Source organism: Lutjanus erythropterus, chromosome 13, assembly GCF_056507025.1.
Source record: "Lutjanus erythropterus isolate fLutEry1 chromosome 13, fLutEry1.hap2, whole genome shotgun sequence".
In the NCBI taxonomy this organism is placed as follows: domain Eukaryota; kingdom Metazoa; phylum Chordata; class Actinopteri; order Lutjaniformes; family Lutjanidae; genus Lutjanus; species Lutjanus erythropterus.
In genome coordinates this window covers 30,283,814-30,294,268 of record NC_139329.1, presented here as the reverse complement: position 1 = coordinate 30,294,268, position 10,455 = coordinate 30,283,814, and the positions used below count along the sequence as shown (strand labels likewise).

Genomic DNA, 10,455 nt, shown 5'->3' with positions numbered 1-10,455 from the left:
GGTCAACCACTATCTTAACAGTGGGGGTTTGCTATTGAACAAATCACTTCTTCATAACAGGGATAAATCAAATTAAGAAAACCCTGTTAAAAAAAATAAGTCGTTTAAAATTAAAGTTCATCTTCCACTGGTTGTGACTCGTGACTGCTGTGGATGAGATCAGACTTGGGCCCGCCTCCAACTCCTACGTGTTGCTCTCACTCGCGCAGAGATCTCTGGGAAAGCGAGTCCACGCTCTAAATAATTCAAGCTCCCGTTCCTCCTTCTCTTCCACCGCTAACAAGATGCCGGCCGTACATCACAAACTGCTCCTGGAGGACGCTTTACAGGACAGTCCTCAGGTAGGCTGTGGGTTATACCGCGTCTAAAGACACGACTGTCATATAAAAAGACGTTACGGACGCTAAAGTTAGCTTACTAGCCCAGACAATATCTCGTTCCCGTTGTAGGCTGTTTACACTGGTCGATGACAGCTCCTAATTGGCACATTGTTGTAGGAATGTAAATCTCTAGAAGGAGTGGTTGTGCCTTCCTGCTATCAGCAATGTTGTAGTTTATATAGTCAGTCATAATTATCGTCATGTGTGTGTTTGTGGTGTAAGCTACTGCTCGTCACAGGGCTCCTCTCCCTGTCAGGTGATATACATTATGATAAACATCCAGACCCACACCACTATTGCAGATGTCGTGACCATAGCTCTATCAGAAACAGCCTCTTGCAGTCTTTTTGTCTTCCAGTGTCGTGTGAAGTTAGATTTTCGGCGTTAGAACTCATTCTGGACCAGAACTGGGCCTAATTCACAGGATGTGGGAGGGGTTTCCATTATCGGACTCCCTTGGAATTAGTCAATAGTCTGCAACAGGGCAGCAGTGTCTGCTGTCACTTGTGAATAGCATGTTTTTTTTATGTTTATAGGTCTGAAATGCAGTGTGAAAGTTGTTTACCAAGTCCCAGGCCGCATGCAAGGATATCAGTCATGGTGGAGTGAAAAACAGAACAGTCCTTGCTATTATGCACATCTAATGAAGCCTGCATTTTTTTTTTTTTTTGCTGTCTGTTGCATCACTCTGTTGCTGACCTCTTTGATGATTCTGCTTAAGTGCAGCCCATGCTGGAGGGTCATTTCTTTCTTTACGTCTTCCTCCTTCAAAATGCAGTGTTTTCTAAGAAAGAACTGGCTGTTTTTTTCTTTTTGTGAAAATAAAATGTAAACAAAGCCAAAGTTGACAATATTCCAGATGATTTCCCTTTGGTGTGAAATTGCTCTCAGTCCCTCTGTGGCCAAGGCTAACTTAAGTGAAATGTAAACAGACTTTAGTCGATGGGTGTGTTCCTCTCTGATATATCTGCCCTGCCTTGCAGCTGCACCTGTTTACAGGAAGAAGAAGAAAAAAAACTACACCCAAACAGGATTCTCCCAGTTTGCATATCTAGCCTGCAGTAAAATCATTATGCAATTATGCATTAACTTTCCTTTCAAAGCAGCTCTTCAATATGTCTCTGCATACTGCAGCAACCTTGATTTTCTTCACTGTCCCCTTCACTCTGTCAGTGTCTTGTACCACTAGTTTTCACCAAACCTGATTCAAATTGTGTTCACTTGCTCTTAACTTGCTCTCAGGTACTTGACTGGACAAGAAACATTAGACAGAACATTTACAGTATGCCCAGTTCTGCTTGAATATACCCTTTTCATGGTGGTCATATTGATATGAAATAACTGGGAAAACACAGGTGTTACTGTTCCATTTAGTGCAGCAGAGCCTTTCCAGTGAGCCAACATGCTCAAGAACAGAACAGCACCCTGAGTCTGTTTTACCTGAATGTAATGGATCCTTAAATAGTATGACTGAAAACACCTGTGTTTATCAGACTATTTCATGTCAAAATGGCCGCCAGGCAAAAAAAGGTATGTTGTCCTGGTGTGTTAAACACACCCATCTGATTATCAATAATGATTAAAACAAATGTTTAAACTCAGATGGAGGTATTACTGACCCAAGACTAGTATTAATGGTTACTACGAACAATTATGTTCATGCCAATCATGTTTTTGATTATTCAGTAAATATATTCAACAAAAACAAATGCAACTTTTGTTTTTGCTCCCATTTTTGAAGTAGTTGATGTGAAAAACGCACACACTTGCACGAATCTCTGACTCTCTGTGCACAAAGGCTTATTTCCTTCAAGTTTTGAGCATAAACCTGTTTAAATCTGTGTTACTTATCACTTCTCCTTTGCCAAGATAATCTATCCAGCTGATGGGTGTGTGTCATACCAGTACACTGATTGAACAGCATGATTATTGCGCAGGTGTGCCTGGACTGGTCACAATAAAAAGCCACTCTATTATGCAGTTTTATCACACAGATGCTGCAGGAGTTTTGAGAGAGGGTGCAACTGGCATGCTGACTGCAGGAATATCCAACATCATTTTCAAGAATTTGGCAATAGATCAAACTGGTCTCACAAACTGAAATAAATAAAACATTTGTGTGTACAGAAGAAGTCTTAGATCTTTTACTTCAAGTGTTGTTTATATTTTTTTGTTGAGTCTAGATTATGTATATTGCTTTCTTTTGCTGACCAAGAATTTCAAGTCCCAAATATATTCAGTTTAGTAACATATATGACAAAAGCAGTAACACCTTAGCAGGAACCAGAGAAGGTTTGGTATTTTTGCTTCACAGCAATGAATTGTACCGGCAATAATCTTTTCTTTAATACTTAATTGTTGATTGACTATTAAACAAATTGTTTTGGCTGTTTACAATATCTAGCAATCAACTTGTCTGTTCATCCCTTTGTCGTATTCATTAAAATAGTTGTTAATTCTTTGTCCCACAGGCTCGTTCCTTGCTCAGTGTGTTTGAGGAAGATGCTGGGATGCTTACAAACTACACCAACCAGCTGCTACAGTCGTTGCAGCGGGTGTTTGGAGCCCAGGTATGAAACAAAACCTAAGCAGACGCACATATTTAGACTCTGTTCCCTCAGCTGTGTGGCTCTGTGAAACATCCACACATGTTCAAACAAAAAAATGTCATAATTTTAGTGAAGAGGATTCAAGGTTGAACATCTGCATTATTGATCTAAAGTATTGTCTTGATTTGCACTAAAGAGAGGATGATGCTGGAGTGGCAGTTCTTGACTCAACAAATACCAAACCACAAGGTTAAACGATCATAATTGCAACCTCAGCCATGCAAACCGATGAGTGAAACATTATTTAGGGAAAGCTTGTGGAAACAGCTGAGAAACCTTTTCAACCACTTGTGTTACATTGTGAGTTTAACCCATTTTTGGTACAGTTTTCTCAGCAAGTACCTTGTGCAGTGAATAATGTGAAGCGCATCTTGTGTTGTCAGGGAGTAGATGGTTTTGATTTGGCTGTTCTTTGCTCTTTGTAAAAAATAATGCCTCACTGAGCCACATGACCAAATGTTACACTCACAATAAATGCTTCATTTTTTTTTCCTGGAAACATGCGCAACTTACATAACATGACGTCAGACCTTTTCTGAACCATAGTTCACCGGTAGGGTTGGCATTTACATGGCCCCTGTGTTTTTTCAAAACAATTTTCATTTGAACTCTGATTCACCTGCATGTCCATCTGCGCCGTTCAAGGGCTTATGTCAAATGTAGATGTGGACAAATTTCTAATAATTCCTCTATTTGTGTTCTACAGAGTGAGATGGGTTTGGCCACAGAGCAGCTCTCACAACAGCTTCTGGAATATGAGAAGAAAGTGAGTACGAGCATGATGAGAAAGATTGCAATCTCCACTGGAAATAGTGGAATATATCTCCCTCACTTTTTATTGCTTCAGGTTGATTTTCTCACTGCAGTCTCTCTGAACTTTCTTTTATAACTCTCCAGCCATTATAGTCCAGATAAGAGCAGAGAATAGTTGGTAAACATGATTGATATGCGTGTCAGAGTCTACAGCCGTGTTGCAGCCTTTTTGCCCTGAGTACAGGCTACACACAGGCTACCATTAATATGAACACCTCAATTTTAATTTGATCAAATTTTAAACAATTTTATCATTGTTTGGTACATGTAGTGTACATATATGTGTAATTCTGTCTCCCCCCCACCTCACTAAACAAATCTACACCCCTGACCATGACTTAATCCCGTCTCAGAGCTTGTGCAGGTGAAATAATTCAAATAACACTGCTAATTTGCTTTAACAGTTTGTTTAATTGCATCAAAAAGGTCAAACTGAGCCATGATAGGTTGTTGAGACACACCCAACGGTATTAAAATTTTCATCTGACCTTTTTGTCCATGAGTGATTTTTGCATGTGTCTGCCGCACCCCAAATTTGCATGTCAGACTTGGTGAAAAAGTGTAAAATGGAAGTGAATCTCTGTTGGTTTTCTGTCGTGGGATCCCATCCCATTGTATGTCAGCACCACGGATCCATTACACCGTGCTGAAAAAGAAAGATATGCGGAACTCTTCCTGGATTGCGGAGAGTGGATGTTGAATAGAAGAAAAATCCTCAGTGGCCTGAAATGGACGGCATGCTTTAGCTCCTTTAAACAAGGCTTAAAACTCAGCATCTTAGCATGGGGTTAATTAGCATCGTTGGCCTTGTTCCATGAAAGTGATGTGCCAGGAATCTTTCTTAGCCCCCAGTTTAGCTTATACTGGATCTATACATTATACAGTTTCATGGTCTAAACTTCTTCCCCCTCCCTTCTTCTCCTGTCTAGAATTTTGCCCTTGGAAAAGGTGATGAAGAGGTAATCACCACGCTGCAGAGCTTCGCCAAAACTGTAGGGGAGGTGAGGCTTGCGTTTGCAGTTTTGTTGTTTTGTGTGTCTCTATTTGTGTGCATGCGTGCACTCATAGCGGCAGAGAGGGATGATAAACTGCTGCAGGGTCTGTGGTTGGTTCTTTATCATGTTACAAGGATATTACACCTGCGCTCCCTGAGCACGCTGGTGAAAATGACCTCAATGAAAAGACCTGAGCAGTAGTATCCTCCCAGTAAGGCCGGAACTGATTGTATGCTGACGCTAAGAGGGGAATGGTGAGATGGATATGATGCCTATCGCACCGGATAGATGGCTGGTGGGAGAAAGCAGTGGGTGGATGGATGGATGGATGAAGGAGGGATGTGTATGCTCAGGTATATAGACAAAACAGATGGGCCTTTCACCGTCGACCATGGGGGTTCACAGTCCTGCCCAGTCAGCACTCAAAATGATTCAGAACACACATATCAACACACACATATGCGCAGAGGACACAGGTGATTGTTTACTTGACCTCTACCTCATCATTTACACAGGAGGAGGAGGAGGAGAACTCATTTCACAGTGAGAATTAGGCCTACTACTCTCCCTAATCCCATGAACTTTAGCACTTGCTAAATCATTCAGATTAAAGTGGATGTTGTTAGATGTTGGAGTGTAGCTTGCTGATAAGAATGGAGAATTATAGCAGGATTTGCTTGTTTGTGTGCGATATGTGGTCCTGTTTCCAATATCGGAGTAAACAGCAGGTCTTTTTTTTTTATTTGCTTCATGAAATGGGCTGTTTATGATGTAGTAGCGGCATTGTCTGCAGTTATGCACCCATTTCCCTCAAAATGTTACTCTCCAGATTGCTGTGGGACTAACTGGCAGCAAATGTCACTGTACATAGTCAAATAAATTGAAATCCCTCAAGATGTTTGGCGAGGGTACATGTTGTGTTTGTGTTCTCGTGCAGCGCTTGATATTTTTGTATAATCTGCTTTGTGCGGTCCAGCTGAACTCGCTCCACTCTGAGCTGGCCAACCAGATGGCGGACAGCATGGTTTTCCCATTGATCCAGTTCCGAGAGAAAGACCTCACAGGTAGGGACACATAAACACGCATACAATATGTGCACATGATAATATATTTTTCAAGCACACTGGGGGTATTTTATGCCTTTTATTAGCAAGTTGAAAGTAGAGAGATGATGGAAGACTCGCATGCAACAAAGGTCCCCAGCCAGCAGTTCATGGTCAGACCATCAAACCCCATCATAACAAATTATTATCATATTAGTTAAGATAATTATTTTTTCTCTTTAAAAATATTTAGAACAGGGATACTGATTTTCCTTGGGGCCACTTTTGCAAAATGGCAGGAACACCGGGGTCACATCATAAGAATGTCTGACTTATTAACTTATGAAAGCTGTGTAACAATTTGCATTAAAATGTCTAAAAACATGAGACATTTGTTATATATTTTGTTGAGCTGTATACTTACATTATCTCAAATGTTTCCAACATTGTTGAAATGTAGAGACAACCATAATTTATTCAAGGGAATGGTGCGTTTCCTACTAGCCCTCACTAGCCATCAGAGAGTGATAAAGGAAGTCGGCGCTCGTAACTGAATTAAACTTTGATATTACCTCATCCGTGAACATGATTCCTGCTTTACTCACTTCACATAGATTTTTATCAGCTACAGTGGTTGTTAAAAAATGAGTAAAACAACTTCCAACTTCACAATGTCATCAAACTGTGTTTTGTTTTTGTTTTAATGGGAGCGAGACCCAGAGCAGCAGAATTTACATATTGTCAGTTTAACGAAATTAACTTTGTGCAAGGATTGACAAATAAATTGGACATTTTTCTGCATTCACTAACTGCATCTATATTTTAGGTGCAAATGCTTGATAACATTTGAAAGAGTTTATTAGAACACTAAACTGTGGAACGTCCTCCATCATGCAGTCAATAAAATGTTGGAATGATTTATAAACAAACTGCTCCTACCAGGGGCAAAATGAATAGCATATTTAAGCTCTGTTAGTATAAAATACACATTTATGGGATCAGAATTATCTTCATTTCTGTGTAACCATAGCTCCTCTTCATCTAATATTTACAGCCTTTCTTACCCCATCATACAAAACTGGGATATCTGTCTTGACATTATGAATCAGTTTTTTTTATAAATGTGGCCACAAGTCAAGTATCGCTGGTTTCGAATATTAAAGAGCTTATTCCTCTAAAATGTTAAGGATTCAGTTTGTCCAACCATTTGAGCACCCAACAGTTTGAGTTATCTACTTTATGTATTTTTTTAAAGGTGTTGCTCTGTTTTAGGTGTTCTAACAAAACTTACTATACCTTGAATGTTTCAGAGATAAGCACACTGAAGGAAATATATGGCATCGCCACTGATGGTAAGTACAAATCCTAACCTATATCAAAAATCAATCACAGTTCGCAGTCACTGTCTGATCCTTGTGTCCTTTCTCTCTTTTCCTGCAGAGCACGAGGCAGCTATGGTCAAATACAGCCGATTGCCCAAGAAGAAGGAGAATGAGAAGGTAGAGTGACTGAGAAGTGCTTTCTCGGCTTCACCAATGGAGCTTTTACTCCATTGATCACACGTCTTTAAAAGGCCGAGCAGTGCAGTAATGCTCCGGTAATGCAGTGGGGCTGTTTTATAATCATTTGAAATACAAATAGTTGGAATTAAATATTCCTCCTCTGCCAGGCCACTCCGTTGAAGCGAGACTGTAATAGCAACACACATTATAATGGCTGCAAAGATAAGATTCCTCTGCTATTTGCTTCTTTTGAATGTGTCACCATGTCTTCTTGGCTGTACAAGATAATGTGACTGAGTTCCTTATTTGTATGTGTGTGAGAATAAGGCACATGTTTGCATATGCATGAGTGTGCGCGCAGAGCTTGATAGTGACTTTATTCTGGACGTGTGTGTGTGTGTGTGTGTGTGTGTGTGTGTGTGTAAATACATTTGCATGTTTAACCCTCTCCTCTCTGGACAGATGAAGTCAGACTTGGTGAAGGAGGTGGCCTACACCAGAAGGAAGCAGCACCAGGCCTCACTGCAGTATTACTGCGCCCTCAACGCCCTGCAGTATCGCAAGAGAGTAGCAATGCTCGAACCTATGCTAGGCTACACGCAGGCACAGGTACGGTGCAGCTGTTGGCCTACAAACTGAGCCAGACCACATGATCATATCAGTATTGAATTTCAGTATTCAAAAATGAGAAGCAATTTCCTCATTGGAACTGATCTAATTTACATTGGACAGTTGTTCATGTGATATGTGCCTGTGCAGTTTAATTTTATCCATGAAACTTAAGTCCTAAGCCTCTAAACATGTGACTAGAGCTGCAACAAATAGTAGATTAATCAGTCATTTGAGGGTAAAAGAATCTGCAACTAATTTTATAGTGTGGTAACCATTTTAGTCATGTTTGTTTTTATAAACGTCTTTTTATTTCCTTTGTGTGCAGTTGTACAGGATAATCGTCTGTTCAGAGACAGAGCATAGAGGCATGAATGTCTTATGGAGCAGTCCATTGTCAATATATAGTTCCCATTCTCAAACAAGGAGAAAAGAAATCTAAGGAATTGTTTCACTATCCATTATTGTGTCAATTTAAAAAGTATGAAATAATTGGGGACCTTGAAAGGATATAAGGTGATTTATTTATCATTTACAAAGATGTAAAATGAGATTTTGTTGCAGTTCCAGAGATGAACATAAATATAAAACAAACTAATTTAAAAAGTGTAGTGCTGAGGATGAATTGCAGTCTGACAACCTGAGGGGAGAAGCTGCTCTTCAGTCTGGTGGTATGGCAGCGGATACTTCTGTGTCTCCTGCCTGGTGGCAGCAGCACATTTAGTCACGAATATGTCTTCTTGCAGTTATGCTTTCCATTTAGCAATAATTCTCAGCTTTCTCCCTCCACACAGGGCTGCGGCCTCTGCGATCCTCTTATTTCAGTCATATTTCAAGCAGAAATACCAAACATTCTCTCTCTTTATTGGCCAAATAAAATGAGCTATTTGAATGCATCACCTTGGGTTGCGGGGAATCATAATCATTTTTCACTTTTTCTGACATGTTACAGAGAGCACAATGAATCGAGAAGATAAAGGGCAGATTAAGTGATACTGAAAATAATCAGTTGCAGTCCTACGTACAGCCAAGCGATTAACCGTTTCTCTTGCTTAAAAGTGTGACTGAAAATAAACAAAAAAAAAACAAGATGATTTGCTCATTATTGTCTCTAATCTCTCAGATCAGCTTCTTTAAGAAAGGCATTGAGCTGGTGTCAAAGAAGATGGACAGCTTTCTCGCCTCTGTGTCCAAAATGACTCAAAGGTAAAGACTGTTCATTAACATTTTTGAAAATTCTGTAGTTAAATTTGTAGAAAAATAAAAATTTCTGAAAATTTGTTTTGATGGATTTTGCCCAAGTTAAAACTTTTTTTCCTGTTAAGTATCCAGGCCCAGCTGGACGCAGAGGCGGAGACCATGCGTGTGTCCCAGAGGGAACTTCTGTCTGTGGAGGACACTGTCTATATGCCAGATAAGGACACTGAGCCTGTCAATCGCACTCTTATCCAGAAGGCTGGCTACCTCAACATTAGGAAGTAAGATTAATTACGCTCATTATGGCCCTATCTTTAAACCCAAGGACACTTCCTTATTCACGTAGCGTCCCTCGCTAGTCGATATGTTAAGAGGTGTTTCGGCGGGGGAAAAAAGGAATTGAACAGCTGAGGAACAAGCTTTTAATTTCTCCTCATTTCACATACATGACATTTCAATGTTTTGTGAGGTTATTAACTCTGGTGTAATAAATATACAGCAGCTACATGCCTGTCAAAATAAGCAGACACAACAGAGAAAAGATTTTTGCTTGTCTTGCTGAAGTTGCTCACGATACGTAGTAAACAATATGTCTGTCACAGCAGACGGTAGGTCAGGTAACATGTTGACAGTGTGCGCTGTCAGCTTATTGCAGAGTGGATGTATGAGAGGGAAACTTCCTTAATGGCTTCAGGGGGTAGAAGTGTAGCGTAGCCCACAATGTGATTTAGTGAAATGTCAGAGCTGTCAAAGTCTCTCTCCTTCATATACATCCACAGTCTTTGACAAATGTCTGTGACACCAGAGAAAAGGTTTCCACAGAATGCCATTCTGTTTAATGACACACACTGCCAGCAGCCTCAAACGCTTGTCAAATGGAGCTGAGTCCAGAGAACATTTGCTATTTCGAATGGTTTCTCAATATCAAGAGTCTGAGTCACCCACGGCATGAGCCACACACTTCGACATTAATCAAAGGAAATTTATATGGGAATATTTTCTTAAACAGAATGTACAAGAGGGAGGATTAAATATGAGCAGTTCAGTTGAGTCACATATGCACGTCACTTTGACTGAGTCACAGGTAAATCACCTTATAGTTATTTTTTTTGTTTTTTTGGCACAGAAACCCTGATAGCCAAAACAGAACAGCTGAACACAGAAAATCTGATGACAAATAAAAGCTAGAGACCATCTTGTAATGGGATCACACCAGCTGTGACGGCCATCAACATGTTGATGTTCAGACCCTTCAGCACTCAGTAGTCATTACTACATTATTACATGAGTACTAATGTGTTGGACCT

The 10,455-nt window shown here is 40.2% G+C and overlaps 1 protein-coding gene across 2 annotated transcripts in view; it reads left to right on the top strand.

Moving 5' to 3' along the window:
- Window positions 1-168: 168 nt before the first annotated feature.
- The window catches only part of appl2 (adaptor protein, phosphotyrosine interaction, PH domain and leucine zipper containing 2), a 29,856-nt gene continuing 19,569 nt past the window's right edge, over window positions 169-10,455 (top strand). The window contains exons 1-10 of one of the 2 annotated variants that reach the window (XM_084734804.1): window positions 169-341; window positions 2,852-2,950; window positions 3,696-3,755; window positions 4,732-4,803; window positions 5,774-5,861; window positions 7,151-7,192; window positions 7,281-7,339; window positions 7,805-7,951; window positions 9,075-9,157; window positions 9,277-9,429. In XM_084734804.1, the coding sequence (XP_084590930.1) occupies window positions 285-341; window positions 2,852-2,950; window positions 3,696-3,755; window positions 4,732-4,803; window positions 5,774-5,861; window positions 7,151-7,192; window positions 7,281-7,339; window positions 7,805-7,951; window positions 9,075-9,157; window positions 9,277-9,429 (860 nt within the window). In that variant the 5' untranslated portion in view covers window positions 169-284. The remainder of the gene's footprint in view (window positions 342-2,851; window positions 2,951-3,695; window positions 3,756-4,731; window positions 4,804-5,773; window positions 5,862-7,150; window positions 7,193-7,280; window positions 7,340-7,804; window positions 7,952-9,074; window positions 9,158-9,276; window positions 9,430-10,455) is intronic. The other variant, XM_084734805.1, reaches the window with a different exon arrangement.